The sequence below is a fragment of the Delphinapterus leucas genome, chromosome 10, assembly GCF_059928025.1.
Source record: "Delphinapterus leucas isolate spDelLeu-1000000601 "Yukka" chromosome 10, BTC_Dleu_Yukka2, whole genome shotgun sequence".
In the NCBI taxonomy this organism is placed as follows: Eukaryota; Metazoa; Chordata; class Mammalia; order Artiodactyla; family Monodontidae; genus Delphinapterus; species Delphinapterus leucas.
Genome location: NC_143138.1, coordinates 53,798,180 through 53,817,959, shown reverse-complemented (window position 1 = coordinate 53,817,959; position 19,780 = coordinate 53,798,180). Strand labels below are relative to the sequence as shown.

General features: G+C 40.3%; 1 protein-coding gene and 1 long non-coding RNA gene across 7 annotated transcripts in view; one reads left to right on the top strand and one right to left on the bottom strand.

The window, feature by feature from the left end:
* Window positions 1-2,226, bottom strand: part of PDCD6IP (programmed cell death 6 interacting protein) — a 62,100-nt gene extending 59,874 nt beyond the window's left edge. For 2 of the 5 annotated variants that reach the window (XM_089919004.1, XM_089919005.1), the window contains exon 1: window positions 1,889-2,225. In XM_089919004.1, coding sequence (XP_089775130.1) covers window positions 1,889-2,097 — 209 coding nt within the window. In that variant the 5' untranslated portion in view covers window positions 2,098-2,225. Of the gene's footprint in view, window positions 1-1,888 lie in introns of all 5 variants that reach the window. The other 3 variants (XM_089919002.1, XM_022553686.3, XM_022553687.3) reach the window with 3 other exon arrangements.
* Window positions 2,086-19,780, top strand: part of LOC149748237 (uncharacterized) — a 28,618-nt gene continuing 10,923 nt past the window's right edge. For both annotated transcript variants that reach the window (XR_016394677.1, XR_016394676.1), the window contains exon 1: window positions 2,086-3,565. This is a non-coding gene — a long non-coding RNA (uncharacterized LOC149748237). The remainder of the gene's footprint in view (window positions 3,566-19,780) is intronic.

The window sequence follows — 19,780 nt, the reverse complement described above, 5'->3', positions numbered from 1 at the left end:
CTGAATGCCACTCATGTCTATATAAGAATTGTACTGGAGATTTTTTTTAAGTATGTTAATTCTAAAGAATGGCTAAGTATTCATAGGTTAATTTTTTTTTATATTTGTTTCTTTTTTAAATATTTTAAAATTTTATTTATTTTTGGCTGTGTTGGGTCTTTGTTGCTGCGCGCGGGCTTTCTCTAGTTGCGGCGAGCGGGGGCTACTCTTCGAGTGGGCGCTACTCTTTGCTGCGGTGCACGGGATTCTTATTGCAGTGGTTTCTCTTGCTGCGGAGCATGGGCTCTAGGTGCATGGGCTTCAGTAGTTGTGGCACGCAGGCTCAGCAGTTGTGGCTCATGGGCTCTAGAGCACAGGCTCTGTAGTTGTGGCGCTTAGCTGCTCCGCAGCATGTGGGATCTTCCCGGACCAGGGCTCGAACCCGTGTCCCCTGCATTGGCAGGCGGATTCTTAACCACTGAACCACCAGGGAAGCCCTAGCTTTTAAAAAAGCTTCTAGTAAGTATCAAGTTAGTGATCTTTGCAACCCAACAGTCTTATCTTTAAAACTGACACCAAGGGGTCATCATCTCTCTAAGCAATCTATTCAGTAGCCTCCTTCTGGAGAACCAGCTCTTCCCCAGTCCATACTAATATTACTTTAATCCATGCTGCATGGAGAAATTAAACCAGCAGAGTGACTCAGACAAGGGCAATTAAATTAGGCCATTTCCCACCATCATACATGGGCACAAGCCAACCCAATCAGAGGCCTCCATGGACTTTCACCAGGGTGTAGGAGAAAAGCACTCTTACCTAAGATCCTGAGTGTTAAGACCACTGTAATTACAGGAGAGCCAAGATCCTGAGTGCTAAGACCACTGTAATTACAGGAGAGCCAGTGGCCATCTCTCCCAATAGAGAAACAAAGCTCTCCTAAGAGGTAATCATCATAGAGGCAGGATGATCTCCTGGAATACCTAAAGATAAGGAAGCAATATTCCTTGACTTTGCAGTTACTAAGCTAGTTTAACCTGAGCTGCTCCTACCTGCATCCTAATACAGCTGTGTTTTTCCTGTGAAACAAGGAGACTATGTTACACATAGGTAATGAGATCATTAACAAGATGGGTGAAATAAATTTTTTTAACTATAAAGTGCTATAAAAATGTTCTGCCATCCTAACTAGAAAGAACTACAAAAGGAACTCTCCTTAAATACAGCCTGAACTCAATAAACATTTGCTAAGATAACAAATTTACTCCAATATCTGCATACCTGTTTGTGAGCAAACTGATTAAAAGCAACCTATCTTGAACGTTAATGTCACTCAAGTTTAACTTCAAATAATGGCAGCTCCTAACCCATGGAATTCTCCATTTGTCGTTCGGTTACGATGAACCTAGGAAGATGGCTCATTCCGAAGTGGACAGGGTAGTACGTAATAAACATGGGTTCCAGTGTTCCAATTCTGCCACTTCCCTGAAGCAACTACGATTACGAAATCCAAACCTGGCCAAGAAAGTTTTGCAGTGATGCAAAAACTGGGGAAGAGAGGAGTCTCAGAGACCCCCTCCCCCCACCAAAAAGTGAAGAAAACCAGTTCTGGGTAAATGTGGCAAGAGAGATCAGTACGTGGCTGACCGTTCCTCCCAGGTGGCCGACGGCCCGAGCCTCGGTGGACCAAGGGCTAGGGCGGGCAGCTAGGGGAAGCGGGTCGGGTCCCCGGGGCCTTCGAGGCCGCTCCTGCTCAGCAGGAAGGAATGCAGACCACACCTACGCGCCCGGCCAGCAGGGGCAGGACGGCCGGCCCGGGCAGTGGGTTTGAAGGAGGGAGGCAGGAAGAGAGAAAGAAGCAAGGGGAGCAGCAGGCCGCCGACGGCCTCCCCCCGCCCGGCCCCAGGCCCACCTCAGCAGCGTCTCGAGCGCGCCCTCGTGCTTGTCCAGCGGGCGGCCGAGCGCGGCGCGGCGCAGCTTGCTGAGCTCTTCCGCCGCGCGGCAGTACTGGGCCTGCTCCTCCCCGCCGCTCGGGTACGTCTGCTGGATGAACTTCACCAGCGGCTTGGCCAGGTCCACCTCCGAGGTCTTCTTCAGCTGCACTGAGACGAACGTCGCCATGGCGAGCGCCTCGGCCGCCCTTCAGGCCAAAGACCGCGGGACGGCGACGAAGGCCGAGGCGCGCGGCGTACCGGACGGACGGACTGACGGGCTGACAGAGCTCCGCTCGGCCTGCGCTTCGGGTCTGGCCACTTCCGGGAGCTATCGCGCAGGCGCAGTCGGCGCGCCGCCTCCGGTCACGTGAGGGAGACCGGGCGCCGGCGCTGCTCACCTGGGCCCCCACTCTTCCTGCGCCCAGCCTTACGGCGCCGGCTTTCTCCACAGGCGGAATTTTCTCATTCCTCCGTACTTCCTCGGCAGGTGGGCAGAGTGCTTTCATGTAAAGATAATTCTTCCTCCGCTCTAACAATTTCCCGGGGAAGTGCTCCAGTTACCTCCACGTGCGCGAGTTTGCAGCCACCTGTCCAAGACCTGGCAGCCTCAGGGTTATTGTGACCTATGGTAATTCATTCAGCGGGCTGCTGTGTATGAATACTGTGTGCACAGTGAGCCGAGTAGGCAAGGTCCTGGCTATTGTGCAGCTTAATGTCAGGTAAGGACACAGATATTAAGGTGGACCAAAAAAGTATCTTGGTACAAAAAGCAGGGTGCTTGGCATGTAAGGGTATGAGGGTCCCTCGAAAGAACCTAGTTTAAACAATAATAATTATTAAATAATAAGAGAAGTCTTTTCTGAGGAGGTGAACTTTAAAAGACCTGCCGTTTGAGAAGATGCTTGACATTAGGAGAAGGGAAGAGTGGCCGGGAGAGTAGTGGCTGGGGAGAGCCTCCCAGACCAAGGAGCAACGGCCCTAGGAGGCAAGCACTTCCCATGTTCAGGGAGTGGAAGCAAACAGTGTGGCAAAAACTTAATAAACAAGTAGAGAATGGGATGAAATAAAGTTGGAAGAGTAAACAGGCATCAAATCGTTCAGAACCTTGTAAGCCAAGTTAAAGAATTTGTATTGTAGAATAAATGGAAAGGAAGCTATAAATGCCATTTAAGAAACGGTGACATGATACAATTTATTGATACATTTTTGAAAGGCCACCCTGTGCGTCAATCTGATGGGATGTCATATGAAGTATACAATATCGTCATCTATGATCTATTCCAGGCAAAAATGTTTAACTTGAATCTGTCAATTCTTTGCATCTAACACACAATTTATAAAGAAGTACAGGGGATAGAAGAGCAAACTAAATGATACCATGAAAAGTAACCAAACAAATCCAGAAGGTGGAACATTAGGCAGAATAACTGATCCCATCTCTTTAAAAAATTATAGTTATAAAAAAGCCACTGCTCTGTAAAAGAAATTTGAGGGACATAGAATCTGGATTGAATCCTGATTTGAACAGACCAGCTATGAAATGCGTTTTCAGGACAATTGAAGAAATTTGAACATAGATGGACTGAATATGAGATGAAAATGTATTGCCATGGAAAGGTGGAGATCATTAACTGAAAAGAGCAAGTCACAAAACAGTATGTATGCTACAATATCTCATTCTGATTATAAAATGCACATATGTGTATTTATGTACTATGAAAAAAGATCTAGAAGGATTATACCCTAAGGAATTAGCAGTTGTAATCTTTAGAAGTGGAAATGTCTTATTTTCTTTATTTGTTGCCTATCTTTTTTGTGTAATTTTTTACAGAATATATACTACTTTTGTTACAAAAGTTTATTTGGCCACAGTTTTTTTTAGTTTCTAAAAGTTTATTTTAGTTAAAATGTTCCAGGTTAAAATAAATAAAGTAGCCACTCTGGGTGCTATGTAGAGAATGTATTAGAGGAAGGCAAGGTAGAAGCATGGAGCCAAATCATGAAACCATTTCAGAAATCCAGGCAAGGGATCATGAAAGCTAGCATTAGCAGTAGTAAGCCAGACTCCCAGATTTGGGGCCTGAACATCTGAGCTGTCAGTGGAATCATTTACTGACATATTTAAAAAATATAAAATAAAAAAAACTGATGGATAATCCACTGATGGGCCCAGAGGATGGGAAGTGTTTATACCAAGCATTCAAGTGGAGTCATTAAATTGACAATTGGGTATATGAGATTAGAGCTCCAAGAAGAGATCTTGTTTGGGAATCAACAGTCGGCACACAAATTAATTTTAAGCCTCTGGGCCTAGAAAGGAACACAAAGAAATAGAAATAGATCAGAAGCTGTCAGGAAATAGAATATCAGATTATGTGTTTTTTTAAAACAGAAGATAGTATTTTGTAGGTTGGCTGACAGGACTGATCCACTGGGGAAAGAATGAAGATTCAGAAGAGCCGAGGATAACCAAAGGAGCCAAGTGCATGAAAAGAGGAGAGGAAAGGGTAACCAGAGTAGGGAGGGTACAAGAGAAGGGATTAACTGTCAGAAAGATGAGGGATGTGTCATTTGTTGAGGCAGATGGAGGGAAAAAGGAAATGAATATAGATGTGTTTAAGTGTGGCATTGATCGAGGAAAGATTAAGGTGATCTTATGTGATAAAACATGATCTGTCTCTGCATGTCTCTCAAACTTTATGTTTTGCCACTTGTTCCTCATGTATTACTGCCCAGTCATGTTGGTCTTACTTCAGTTTCTCAAACTCTCACTAAGATCTTTCTTTCCTCATATGACCTGAAATAATTTACCCCTTTCTTCATATCTTGGAAGAAATGTCTCCTCCCCATAACACCGTCTAAAGTAGATTCCCCCCTTGTTAATGTCTAACTCAGCCATTGTTTATTTGCTTCATAACACTTATCCTAACTAGCAGGTTTTTTGTTACCTGATTAATTTTTTTCTGACTTTCTCACTAGAATGTAAACTCCTTAAGGACAAAAACTGTGTTTGTTTTGTATACTGTTAAGTCTCTAGCACTTGGCACTTAGTAGGCAACGCAGTAAATATTTTTGAATGAGTCAATGAGTTTCGCTGCTTGCAAAAAAATAAAAAGGTTTCTACTATCAAAATAACACAGCTTTCCCCTCAATACCCTCATTAAATAGGCATTAGGCCAGTGGCCAAAGAAGGAGGGTATATAAGGGTAGGCTAGCTCATGTTCTGATAATAAACAATTTCAAAATCTCAGCATCTTAACATAATAAACATTTGTTCCTTGCTCTTGCAAAGTCTTCTGTGGGACAAGCAACTGTCCAGGGTCGCTGCCCTCCAAGCAGTGTCTCAGTCATTCAGACGAGTTTGATCTTGTAGCTTAACTGTCTTGAGACTCCAATTTCAAATGGGAGGAGGGAATCTGTAGCATCACATAGCAACTGTTCACTGCCTCTACCCTCTCACTTTCATTACCTTTCACTGTCTAGAACTTCTCACATAGCTCCGTCAGACTGGAATGGGATCAGGAAGGGTGGTCTTCTGTATGCCCAGGAGGGAAGGGAGAACTGGATGTTAGGGAGCCCTAGTGATGCTTTCCAAAGATACGTTTCACTGTTTCCAAACTCGCTTATGGTAACATTGATTTTCCATCTGTGTGATGAAACTTCATAAAATGTGTTCTTAGAGTGTATCCGCAGTGTAACGTTTCAGGGAATATTAAATCTATAGGTTTTTTCCTCCCTGATAATCCCTGGTTCCGGTGAGCCCATCATTACCCCCACTGATTGAACCAATGGAAATAAACCTCTCTGGATGGACAGAACCCTGCTGAAAACAGCTTTGAGTTTCAAAATAGAGCTTTTCAAGTCCATGTTGAGACAGTAGCCTGAAAGTAAGCACTTGTGATTTGGGGGAGGAGCGAAGCCTTGTTGAGGAGAAAAGAAGTTTATCAAAGCCAAGCCCAGAGGACTGTAACAAAGAGTTTTTACAGTAAATGAGAGGGTAAATAGTACAAGGATTTGATGTAAGGGAAGTCCCTGCAATGCAAGAAAGAGAAAGCCCTTTTGGGTGCTAAGAGGAAGAGTCTAAGAGAGAGAAAGTGAAGGGCAAAAGGTAAATGAGGTGTCTTCACTCCCCTACTCCACTCTCTCGGGGTAAACTTAAGGGTGTTGGGGGGTCATGGGAGAGGACCTACAGGAAAGGAGGCATGGAGTAGAAGAGTTCAAATAGACTTGCTGAAACCAATAACTAGGATGGAGAGGACTTCCTTGGCGGCCCAGTGCTTCCACTGCACGGGGCGAAGGGTTCGATCTCTGGTCGGGGAACTAAGATCCCACTGCCACATGTCACCTGGGAGACACATCATGTGTATGGAATGGAAAGGGGAATGGTGTGGGGCAGGGCACTCAGTTTTTTGCAACATATAACGTGCTTGAGAACTATTTGTCTCCTTAATCTATTTGCATATTTCTAAAAAATTTAAAATGCAAGAAGAGAAAATTACCCACTTTCCACTTATGGGTGTGTAAATTTTGAGGTCCACATGGCCTCGAATTTTTTTAAGAGACATAGGGAAACTATTAAACTTTTTATGTAGAATTATTCCCTGTGCAAGCCCATTCTCATCCCATATACTAATGATCATATTTCCACCAGCTGCCAGTTCTCTAATACCATTCACGGCTATTTAAATAACCTGCCCTTTGCCACCAGTGTCTCTTAGACAGGAGTTGTTTTACTTGTTTTACTCAGAAGATAACTTCTGAGAATAAATATCAGCATTATTTTGAAAGAATTGCTTTACAAAGTAGAAATAATTCTGGACAGCTGTGCGTATTAGCTTGTGTGTATCTCGACGTTTGAGGGCAGGTTTCTCCTGTTTTCACCAAAATCCAGTATGTGTTTAAGTAGTATCCAAAGTTGAAGAGGAGCTCCCTCACCGTCTCTCCCTTGCTTTTGTTAATTTGCTTTTAGAGTTATATGCGGTTTCTTTAGTCTGTTCACTCAGGCATACACTAGCTTTCTGTTTCAGATTCAGGGAGCAGTAAGTAAATGGTTATTGGTATTTCTTCATATTAAACATACTTGAGTTTCCTTGTAAGAAAATTATGCATGTACACAGACATGTGTGATTTCATTTATCTTTACTTATTTAATATTTATGATCATATATTAAAAACCAAGGGCTTCCCTGGTGGCACAGTGGTTGAGAGTCCGCCTGCCGATGCAGGGGACACGGGTTCGTGCCCCGGTCCGGGAAGATCCCACGTGCCACGGAGCGGTTAGGCCCGTGAGCCATCGCCGCTGAGCTGCGCGTCCAGAGCCTGTGCTCCGCAATGGGAGAGGCCACAACAGTGAGAGGCCCGTGTACCGCAAAAAAAAAACAAAAAAACCAAACCCTCCCCGTAAGCTTCATGGTACAAAGGAAAGTATCAATAACATGTGGATGGCCAAACTAAGTTATTCAGCAAGTATCTGTTCAGGTTCCACTGTGTGCCAAGCAAAATTTAAATCAGGAGAATTCTGTAACCAATATGTCAATCTATTGTATATACTTACAAAGTTCTTGGTTCCACACTCATAGAAGATAGTTCAGGAGATGGTTTATAGGATGGGGTCTAGGACAGGAGGTAAGCCCTACAATGGTGGCTGTGCAGCAGAGTAGCCAGACCAGATTAAAACAGGAAAATGAAGGGCTGCAGAAGGAAGGTCCCATAGAGAAAAAAAGAAAGATTAGAGAGGGACTTCCCTGGCGGTCCAGTGGTTAAGACTCCACGCTTCCACTGCAGGGGGCACAGGTTCGATCCCTGGTCGGGGAACTAAAATACTGCATGCCACGTGGCGTGGCCAAAAAAATAAAAAAGAAAGATTAGGGGGATTAGATAGAATACCTGATGTGATGGAGCTTTCAGAAAAAACTAAGAGTTATTACAAAGAAGAACAAAAGACTGTGACACTAAGAAAAGCAAAGGAAATAAAATCATTGTGCATCTCTTGGTGTTTACAGTCATAATAAACACTAATTGTTTAAGGTTGTGTCTACCAGGTTTCTTTCTAGAAAAATTCCTATTTTTAAAAATTTTTTATTGAAGTATAGTTGCTTTACAATATTTTGTTAGTTTCAGGTGTACAACAAAGTAATTCGGATAGATAGATATTCTTTTTTTCAATTCTTTTCCATTATACAAGACATTGAATACAGTTATTACAAGACATTGACTATAGGTCCCTGTACTATATAGTAAATCCTTGTTGTTTGAAAAATTACTATTTTCTCTTTGTAATTAATAAATAATTTGGGGAAATATACTTTGAGACTATATTAATGTGTTGTTCCTCATTAAACTTTTTTTTTACTAGTTTTAGCATCCTTTGATGATTCTCACCTGACACTATTATTGCTATGATAGTGGCAAAATGGTGATTTTCTAATCCATCATTTCTCCTATGTTTATTAGTAGGCATTATTCTATAAGGAAAACTTTTCCTTTCTCTCCAATTTATTAATTTATTCAGTTACATATTTATTTATATCAGCACAGACTCATGGATTTTTATTCAGTAGATTATAATCCACTGCTATCATTATTTATTTTGATACTCTACCTTGTCCAGGAGTTGGCCAATGGAAGCACCTTTAGGCTGGCTCCTATGTTCTTTTTCTCCCAACGTTTTAATTTTGTAAATTTCAAACACAGCATAGAATTTTACAGTGAACACCTACATACCCACCCACTTAGCTTCTAACATTAACATCTTACTATCACACATATCTATCTTTATCACACCCCTCTCTATCTAATCATCCCTCTATCCATCCATCCATTAATCTGCCTTACTTTTTTGGATCCATTTCACAGTACATTGCAAACATCAGACAGGAAAAGTAAAATAAGTACCTTGATTGGTGAATAGGTAATAGATGGGAGTCAAAAGATATTATCTAAATTATATCAACAAATATCATTTAAAGCTGACAAATCAAATAGTATAAGGAAGGAAAGAAAAAGGGGACCAAATAATTTTCTAAAAGGCATTATTATAAAGATAACCATTGAAACAAAAATATAAACTTTCCTAAAACCAAAAGAAAATTTAAAAGAGCAAACAGGCCACACAGGCAAAAACATAATAAAAATAGCAACACAATAAATACAGCACAGAATGATATAACAAATTGAGATGAAACCTAACAGTCATGTAATAAATGTAATTGGGTTTAAATTAACATTGAAAGAAAAAAGACTTTTAGACTGAATCAAAAAGGAAAACCCAAATATGATAGATTGTAAAATTGGCTACAAATTCTTCTCCCTTCATCTATGACTTGCATTGTGATGTTGTAGATCCTCTCATCAAGAACTGGAGTCTGTTTGACCACCCTTAAGTCTGGGTTGTTGATGTAAATTGCTTCGGCCAATGGGGCATTAGCAATCGTGATGCAAGCCGACACTTCAGCCATCAGAGCTTGTTCCTTCTTGCTGCACTTGAAACCCTGTGATCTCTCTGTAGAGACCAGCCTGAAAGGTGGTCCAGTCATCCCCCTATCCTCAGCCAATAGTCTACTAATTGGCAGACAAGAGAATTAGGCTATTGTAGATCATTCAGCCACCAGCCAACCCCCAGCTGTTGTTAGTTACATGAGTAAGCCCATCAGTTTTGCTGAGCCAGCCTAGACCACAAATGCCCAACCAACCCACAGAATCATGAGCTAAATAAATGGCTCTTGTTTTAAGCCACTAAGTTTTGTCACAGTTTGTTATGCAGCAAAAGCTAACTGATACCCCAACATGGCACACATAAGCAGTACACCTAAACAAAGTGATTCAGAAAGGATAAATAGAAATAGAGATATGCCAGGCACATAGAAACAACAAGAATGCAGAGGTTATCATCTTGATATCAGACAGTTCAAGCCAAGGGGATATAAATATGAATAAGAACACTTCATAATGCTAAAGGATAAAATTGTCCAGAAAAAAAGTGTAACTAAAGCTACAGTTACAGGTTTTTAATATCTATGTGTTGGGTAACCCAAAAATCTATGTATCAACACAGCAACCACCATCACAAAAGAGAAACTACAAGATTAAATTTTGATTTCAAATCTTTGAAATCTAATAATTTCAAATCTTTTGGCCAAATGTTTGAGTAGCTAAGAGAATTAAAAGGAATATCACTCAGGGGTGATGCAAAGAGGATACATCTGGAGGCAAGATAGATGAATAATATCCTCTCTGAATAATGTGTAATACCTCATTATGAGAGATGTGGCCATGCAAATTACAGGGCAGTTGAGAAAGTATATATTTTCCACTTTGCAGTTAGGCTGTATTCTCTATGAAAAATAATATTTGCTTTTCGGAGATGGTGATTCAACAGCCACCTGCAGCACCTTTCGTAGAAACAAGAAGAATCTCATCTACAACTCCCAGTAGGAGTGAGTTTGTTCACCTACCTTGTACTTTGTAGGATCTGAATAGTCGAAGTTCCCCACCCTAATTTGGGAGTATGAGAGGACTCCACTGCCCTTACCCACCACACTCCCCCACAGGGTATTCATCTAGCCCTGTGGTTCCAACTTCAGGTAATTTTGCCCCCCAGGAGACATTTAGCAATGTCTGGAGACATTTTTGGTTGTCACAACTTGGGGGTTGGGGGGTTGCTACTGGTGTATAGTGGGTGAAGGCCAGGGATGTTACCTACAATACACAAGACAGCCCTACACAACAAAAATGCATCCTGCCCAAAATGTCAGTTGTACTGAGGGTGAGAGTCACTCTTGAGAATCATGCAGTCATGCAGTCAGCCCTCTGTATCTGCGCATTCCCCGTCTATGGATTCAACTAGTAGTAGACTGAAAATATTTGGAAAAGAACGTCCAGAAAATTCCCAAAAGCAAAACTTGAATTTACCATGATGGTAACTATTTACGTAGCATTTACATTGTATTAAGTATTATAAATAATCTAGAGATGATTTAAAGTATATGATAGGATGTGCATAGGATATATGTAAGTACTACACCATTGTATATAAAGGACTTGAGCATCTGTGGATTTTGATATCCATGGGAGTCCTGTAACCAATCTTCCATGGATACCAAGGGACCACTGTACTCTGTCCAGTAGACTTTGAGGTCTTCCTACCTCCTGTATACCTTCACCTATTCACCCTTCTCTAAGTATCCTAATCCTCATCTGGGTATCCTCACCTCTCTCTTTGTCCTTTTTTTTTCTTTGTCCTTTGTCTTAAACCTTAACAGATAAGGATGTGGCTCAGGCCTTAGATCATTAGTATAATCCCATCCTCAAGCCTCAGTAATTAAAAAAAAAAAAAATGACCCAATTCTAGCTATTGAGGTATGAAAGAGGTTTGCCAGAGGTCTCAGAGAAGGGAATTTCTTTGCTGTTTTGAGAGAATTTCTGAAAGTGACCTTTCTTTCCCTAGATGTGGATGAGGAAACATGTTTCTGTACGTCAGAGTTCTTTATTGTGCGCAATAGAAATGAACTGTGGATAGTTTAAGCAGCAAGAGAATTTATTAAAGTATATCAGAAACTTTGCAGAATCTCTGGGAAAGCCAGAGAATTATAGGACACACGGCAGAATATATCCTGTTGCTCCGGGGAAAACACCACTGCTTCCCCACTGAGCACGACTACCCCGCTAGCAGATAATGGGGGGCCCTTGGGGGGCCTGAACCGCCACCACTGCTGCTTCTGAAGGTAGTACTGTCACCTCTGCCAGGGAGTCTCTGCATGGTTTTTGCAACTTTTTGACACCAAGAACCATTTGAACATACTGGCAGAGCTACAGGAGAGTCTGGAAAACAATTTCTGAATTCCACATTGGTGAAGTAAGGACTCATAAGATGGAGAACTTCCCCACAACCCCAGGAAAGGTTTCAAAGGTGCCTTGCAGCCATTAAGCATGCATATGTCCACTATACCTTGGAAGCTGTTGACAACCATCTTATGACCTTGATGGAGAATTAGGCTTCGGATGAAATTCACATGCCAGAAGTCAGAGAGGAGAGCTAGAAAGAAACTGGGTCAACAAAGATATCACTGAGATGCTGAATCAAACCAGAGCTAAGCCCACCTTGTGTCTGGGATCTATGTCCAGGGCCTAGTAAACCTCCATTGTTGTTTAAATTGGATTTTCTGTTACTTACAAATAAATGCATCCAAAGCGATATGTAAACAAAAAATAATTGGAAAATATTCCTGAATTCTTAACAATGGAATTACTAGATTACAGGGTATGTGCATTTTAAATGTGGATATATGTGAGTCAATTACCTTCCAAAATTTTACATTAATGTTTATTTCCACTAACAGTTTGTGAGAGTTTCTTCACACCATCACTAACACTATACTTTATCCTACTTTTAAATATTTATTAACCTGTTAGATGAAAAGTAGTATCTCATTATGCTTTTAGTCTTAATATTTAATAAGTAAAATTAAAACTCTTTAAGTGTTTTTTTTTCTTCTGTTAGATACTTATTTTTATCCTTTGTCCATTTTTCTATTGGATTACTCATCTTTATTGACTTAAAAGTATTCTTGGGCTTCCCTGGTGGCACAGTGGTTGAGAGTCCACCTGCCGATGCAGGGGACATGGGTTCGTGCCCCGGTCCGGGAAGATCCCACATGCCGCGGAGCGGCTAGACCCGTGAGCCATGGCCGCTGAGCCTGCGCGTCCGGAGCCTGTGCTCCTCAATGGGAGAGGCCACAGCAGTGAGAGGCCCGTGTACCGCAAAAAAAAAAGCATTCTTTATTAATAAAATCATTCTTTTGTCATATATTTTGCATTACCATTTTGTCATTTGTCTTTTGGTATACATATCTGTTTTTAACATTGAAATTAAACTGGTGTGTCTATGACCATACCACCCTGAATGCACCTGATCTCAGAAGCTAAGCAGGGTTGGACCTGGTTAGTTCATGGGTGGGAATATCTGGTGCTATAGGCTTTAATAATATACATGAAGAACAGTTGTACACAGTGCATTATGTGTACTGTATGTTTGTGTCCTTCCATAGTAGACTCAGGAAGAGAGTCCAAAGTCTTAATCTTGCTTATAACTGGCTTTAATAATGAAAGATGGATGAATTCAGTAAAGTTGCAAAATACAAAATCAATATATAAAAATCAGTTGCATTCCTATACACTAACAATGAACTATGGGCTAAGAAAACAATCCATTTTACAATAGAATCAAAAACAAATACTTAGGAAATAAATTTAATGAAGGAGATGAAAGCTCTGTACACTAAAAACTATTAAACATTGATAAAAGAAATTTAGGAACACACAAATAAATGGAAAGATAACTCAGTGTTCATGGGTTAGAAGAATGAATATTGTTAAAATGTCCATACTGCCCAAAGTGAGCTATGGATTCAATGCAATTCCTATCAAAATTCCAATGGCATTTTTCACAGAAATAGAAAATAGAAATGGAAAATCCTAAAATTTGTATGGAACCACAAAAGACCCTGAATAGCTAAGCAGTCTTGAGAAAGAAGAACAAAGCTGGAGGTATAACACACTTCCTGATTTCAAGCTATATTGCAAAGCTATAGTAATCAAAATATTATGATATTGGCATAAAAACATACACATAGATCAGTGGAACAGAATAGAGCCCAGAAATAAGCCCATGCATATATGTCAATTAATCTGTGACAAAGGAGATGAGAATATACAATAGGGAAAGAATAGTCTTTTCAATAAGTGGTGTTGGGAAAACTGTATATCCACATGCAAAAGAACAAAACTGAATCCATGTTTTACACTGTACACAAACATCAACTCAAAAATGGATTAAAATCTTGAGTGTAAGACATAAAACTATAAAACTCCTAGAATAAAACATAGGGAGTAAACTCCTTAACCTTGGTCTTGACAGTGATTTTTTTTTTTAAGTTGACACCTAAAGCAAAGGCAACAAAAGCAAAAGTAAACAAGTAGAGCTACATTATACTAAAAACTTCCTCACAGGAAAGGAAACCATCAACCAAACGAAGCGGCAACCTATGGAGTGGGAGAAAATATTTGCAAACCACTCATCCAATAAGGGATTAATATCCAAAGTATATAAAAAACTCAAACATAAAAACAACCCAATTTTAAAATGGGCAAAGGACCTCAATAGACATTTTTTCCAAAGAAAACATACAAATGGCCAACAGGTGTCTGAAAATATGCTCACTAATCATCAGGAAAATGCAAATCAAAACGACAATGAGATATCACCTCACACTTGTTAGAATGGCCATTGTAAAAAAGACAAGAGATAACAAATGCTGGCAAGAATGTGGAGACAAGAAAACCTTTGTACACTGCTGATGGGAATGTAAACTGGTGCAGCCGCTTAGGAAAACAATATGGAGGTTCCTCAAGAAATTAAAAATGGAACTACCATCTGGTCCAGCAATCCTACTTCTGGATATATATATTCATCCAGAAGTTATCATCTCAAAGAGATATCTGTACTCCCATGTTCATTGCAACATTATTCACAAGAGTCAAGGTATGGAAACAAGCTAAGTTTCTGCTGATGGATGAATGGATAAAGAAAATATTATGTATAATATATACAAATAATATTCCATTTTATATATAACATATATGTGTGTGTATATATATACACTAAGAAAGAAGGTAATTCCACTATTTGCTACAACATGAATGAATCTGGAGGGCATTTTGCTAAGTGAAATAAGCCAGACAAAAACAAATACTGCATGGTACCACTTACATGTGGAATCAAAAAAAAATTTTAACAAGAGTTGACCTCATAGAAACAGAGAGTAGAATGGTGGTTGCCAGGAGAGATAGGAACAATAAGGAGAGGTTGGTAAAGGGTACAAACTTTCAGTTATAAGGTGAATAATGCCTAAGGATCTAATGTGCAACACGGTGACTGTAGTTAATAATACAGTATTGTATGATTGTAATAGGCCAAGAGAGTAGAACTTAGGTGTTCACTGCCCCCCCCACAAAAAAAAAGGATGACTGTGTTCATTAACTTGATGGTGAGAAACTTTTCACAGTGTGTAGGTACACTTTAAAAATATTACAATTTTATTTGTCATTATATTTCAATAAGGCTGGGAAAAAGTGAAAAATGGAGAGATGAAATATGAAAGACTAAAAGATGGAAAACTGCTGCAGTTCACACAGACCCCAGTCTCTCCTACCTCTGCCCCACAATGTGTCACTATTGAAACACAGAAGATTTGCTATATCAGGACTGTTCACAAGATGGAGCTATTAAAACTTGAGTGCTCTGATAGTCTGAGGTTACAAACTTGAAGGACTCTTTTTCCTAGGGCACACCTGTGGTGCTAGAGGGAAATTTATAAGGGCTGAGCTAGAAACCTGTTCTCACAACCAGCAATGTTAAGCACAGGTAAGCAGCCCAGGCTTCCCTCTCCTTCGTGGTGAATTTTTCCTGGGTAAGCCTTGGTGTCTTTTGTTGCCATCTCAGGTCAGGGATGCTTCAGTGCATCAGAGGTGATGTATTAACACTGATCCTCCCAAAGAAAGTGGTCAGGATCTCAATAACTTCCTTCCCAGAAGACTACTTAGGCTTTGGGAAAATTTGCTGACCCTCTTCTATCAACCTTCAAACTCCTGTACTAAAGGACATGTTGTGAAGAGCAGCATTTAGATTCCACATATAAGTGGTACTATGTAGTATTTGTCTTTCTAATTTATTTCACTTAGCGTAATGCCCTCAAGGTCCATCCATGTTGTCACAAATGATGGTGAAGTCACAATGTCCAGATAACAACTGCACAACAGTCCTGACTGGGGCAGTGTGACAGGCAGATCGACTGTGGTCCTCACCATGGTTCTGCCATTGTAACTTACCTTTTTTTAAAAAATTTATTTTATTTTATATATATATTTTTTGGCTGTGTTGGGTCTGTTGCTTTGCACGGGCTTTTCTCTAGTTGCGGCAAGCAGGGACTACTCTTCATTGCGGTGCGCAGGCTTCTCATTGTGGTGGCCTCCTTTGTTGCAGAGCACGGTCTCTAGGCACACGGGCTTCGGTAGTTGTGGCACGCAAGCTCAGTAGTTGTGGTTCGCGGGCTCTAGAGCACAGGCTCAGTAATTGTGGCACACGGGCTTAGTTGCTCCACGGCATGTGGGATCTTCCCGGACCAGGATTCGAACCCGTGTCCCCTGCATTGGCAGGCAGTTTCTTAGCCACTGTGCCACCAGGGAAGCCCTGTAACTTACTTTTAACCTGATGAAACTTCTAGAGGATCTGCTTCACCAAACAGGGAATAAATCTAAATGTAAAAATACAGATCAAGGACCCAGGGAATCTAGCCCAGAAGAAAAACAAAGGGAATTCCAAGATTGACATCAGAAGAAAGTCCTAGGATTATGGTTGTACAGAACACCTAGAGAGCAACCAACAGAGACAAGACAAGGAGATTTACAGAGGAAACATTTCCCAAAAGATTGGAACTAATACATTCCAAGGCAATTAACATATCCAAGGAAAAAAACTGAGAAAGGAAACCAAATAAAGACTTAAGTGTCTGTTAATAGCAGAACTGGTTTATTCAGATCAACCCTACCACCGAAGACAAATAAAACATCTGCATAGAATATTTAAATTAAACTTCTTAAGGCACTAATGAGCTAACAACACTCTGAGGTAGTGTTACCCAACTAAATGTGGGTCCGCTTGCCCTGGCGCAGTAAAGCCAATCTACTGACACAGGGTTGTGGTGAAGGAGAGCGTAGCCTTTATTGCAGGGCACCAAGCAAGGAGTCCAGGGCAGCTAGTGCTTAAAAGACCTGAACTCCCGAAGGCTTTCAGGGGAAGGTTTTTAAAGACAGGGTGGGGTGGGGGGTGGGGGGGTGTATGATCAGCTCATGGACGTTCTTCTGATTGGTTGGTGGTGAGGTCACCGGGGGTCAACATCATCAACCTTCTGGTTCCAACAGGTCTGAGGTCTCTGTGCTTGTGGGCAGCATACAGTTCACTTCTTCCACCCGGTCAGGATTTCAGTGTCTGCAAAACAGCTCAAAGGACATGGCTCAGAATATTCTCTATAGGCCCTGAGGAGGAACTAGAAGTGCTTGACTTTGTTTAACGGCTAAACTATTATTATTTCGTCTTGTTTGACTGTTTCCCTTTCTTTCTGCATTTTATCACTTCTCTGATTACATTTATTCTTTGACTAAAGTTTTTTTTACAGACAAAAAGGCAGGCGGAAGACATGGTGGGGGTGGGGTCCTGTCCTGGGAAGGCCCCATAGGGTCCTGCTCGGTTACAGTAGGATGCAGGAGAGGATGGAATCTAGAAGGTGAACATAGTATTCAGGGCGCTTACATCCTGGGAATTTGCCAGTCTAAAGGGGTGGCTGAGTTGTGACACTTTTGAAAGCTTCCCAGAACTAGAGGATACAAATCAGAGTTCAGAGCCCACTGAGGGTGGTGTACCCTGGTAAATAGTCTCCTGCTTTGGATTAGGATCTCAAAGTACTGCACCCTAGAAGTCAGAGTAAATTGACAGTAAACCAGCCTTCACACAGATTGTCACCAGCTTTGAATGATGAGGTGGGCCCCAAATCTAAGACTTTGAAATCAGATTAAAGTGATCCTAGATTACTAGCGGTCCCAGGAGCCTGGCAGAAACAAATAGAAATCCTCTCTGGAGAGAGATAACATCATCCTGAGTCTTAACTTATTTCTATAACTAATTTTTGAAATACATTGTTCAACACACAATCAAATATAACTAGACATGTGAGGAGCCAAGATAAAATGAACAAGAACCAGCAGAAATAACTGACATCAGACACAGCCCTGGATGCCTCCAAATCTTGGAATTATCAAACACAAATAGTAAAACAAGGGCACTTCCTATGCTAAAGGATGCACAAGCCATGTTGGAAAATTTCAACAGGAAACTGGAAACTATAAATAGTGACATACCACACTTATAAAAGAACCAAATAGAATTTGACAAGAGAAAAATACTATAACCAAATTTGTTAAGTGAATGAGTTTACGAGCAGATAAACTGGAAGATATGTTAAAAACCGAATCATAAAGCATTACAACAGTCTGGTGAGAGTTACATTTGCATATATATAATAATATAAACACTGCATGTTGATTTGACCAACTATTATAACGATATTCAGAAAATGAATACCACTAAGGATCCTACAGTTATTAAAAAGATAACAGTTTATTTTAAACTTATGATAAATTTCAATTTTAGATAAAATAGAAAACTTCCTTGAAAAACACAACTTACCAAAACACACAAGAAATAGGACATTTGAATAGTATTATATGTATTAAAGAAATTGAATTTGCAGTTAAAAACTCCCCCCCTTCACACATACAAAACTCCAGCCCCAGATGGCAGTGAATTTTTGAAAACATTTAAGGAAGAAATAGCACCAACGTCACACAAACTCTTTCAAAGAATAGAAAATGGGAGAATGTTTACCAATTCACTATATGCTATCAAAATAACACATAAAAAAAAAATCTGCCAAGGACGTTATAAGAAAGAAAAATTACATGTCAATACCTCTGATGCAAATAAATTTTAAAATTCTTTTAAGATATTTTAAAATTGAATGCAGTGATATATAAAATGGATAATCATCATGGCCAGGTTGGGTTTATTCCAAGAGTTCAAAGGTAAAATGATATTCAAAAAAGTATTCAATTAATATATCAAAATTTTGATAGCTCAGTTTTAGGAGTATGGTCTTTTTCAATGATTGATTTAACATTTTTTCCAAATACTTTAATATAAACTTATTGAATATTGACTCCATGCTAATAATAAAAATTAACTTTTTGTAATAAATGAACAAAACAAACAAAAACAAACATGCAGATAAAGAGAACAAAATAGTGGTTACCAGAGGGGGAGGGGTTGGAGAGTGGGCAAAATGGGTAAAGGGGATCAATGGTCTGGTGGAGGATGGAAACTAAATTTTAGGTGGCAAGCATGCTGTAGGGTATACAGAAGCAGAGATAGATTGTTGTACACATGAAACATATAATGTTATAAATCAATATTACCTAAGTAAAAAGATAATAAAATAAAATAAAATTTTTTGTAAAGAAAAGAAAAGAAGATGAAGGATAGTAGGAGAGGAAATGGCACTGTGAGAGAATAAATTTGCATCTACCATAATATGAAGTTGGTAGATAACGTCTAAAGTAGCATGTGCATGTTATTTACAAATAGGTAGAGATGTAAATGCCAGAGGAGACAGCTAAAGGAGTAAAAATTAGTTGCTTCCAGAGAAGAGGAATGAAGAAACTAGGGAGGGATGGAAAAAGGGAAATGCTATAGTTTGTCATAAGCCTTTGTAGTCCTGAAAAGGAAAAACTCAGTTGTTGTTGTCTTTCCTATGTAGGGAAAAACCCAGTTCTTCCCTACTGTGTCTTTCTTTCCTGTGTGTTGCCTTTACCTTCACAGAGAATACTTCACTTCTGACACTTGTGGTCACCAGATGTTTGAGTTTTTTTTCCCCACAACAGCAAGCTAGTCTCCAGCACCAGCTGGATGTCCTACAACTTAAGTCTAGCACTATCTACCTGGAGGTAGTGTCAGATCCCACAGATTAAGGGCTCAGTCCCATAAGACTGTTCTTACCCCCCGCACTTCAGACACCAGGGGCAAGCCCAAGTTGTCACCTGTGCTTCGGACCAACTGGCTGTAGATTAGAGACTCCTTGGGTTCGATTAATTTGATAGAGCAATTCACAGAACTCAGGGAAACACTTTTACCAGTTTATTAAAGGATATGATAAAAGATACAGATGAACAGCCAGATGAAGAGATATATAGGGCGAGGTCTGGGA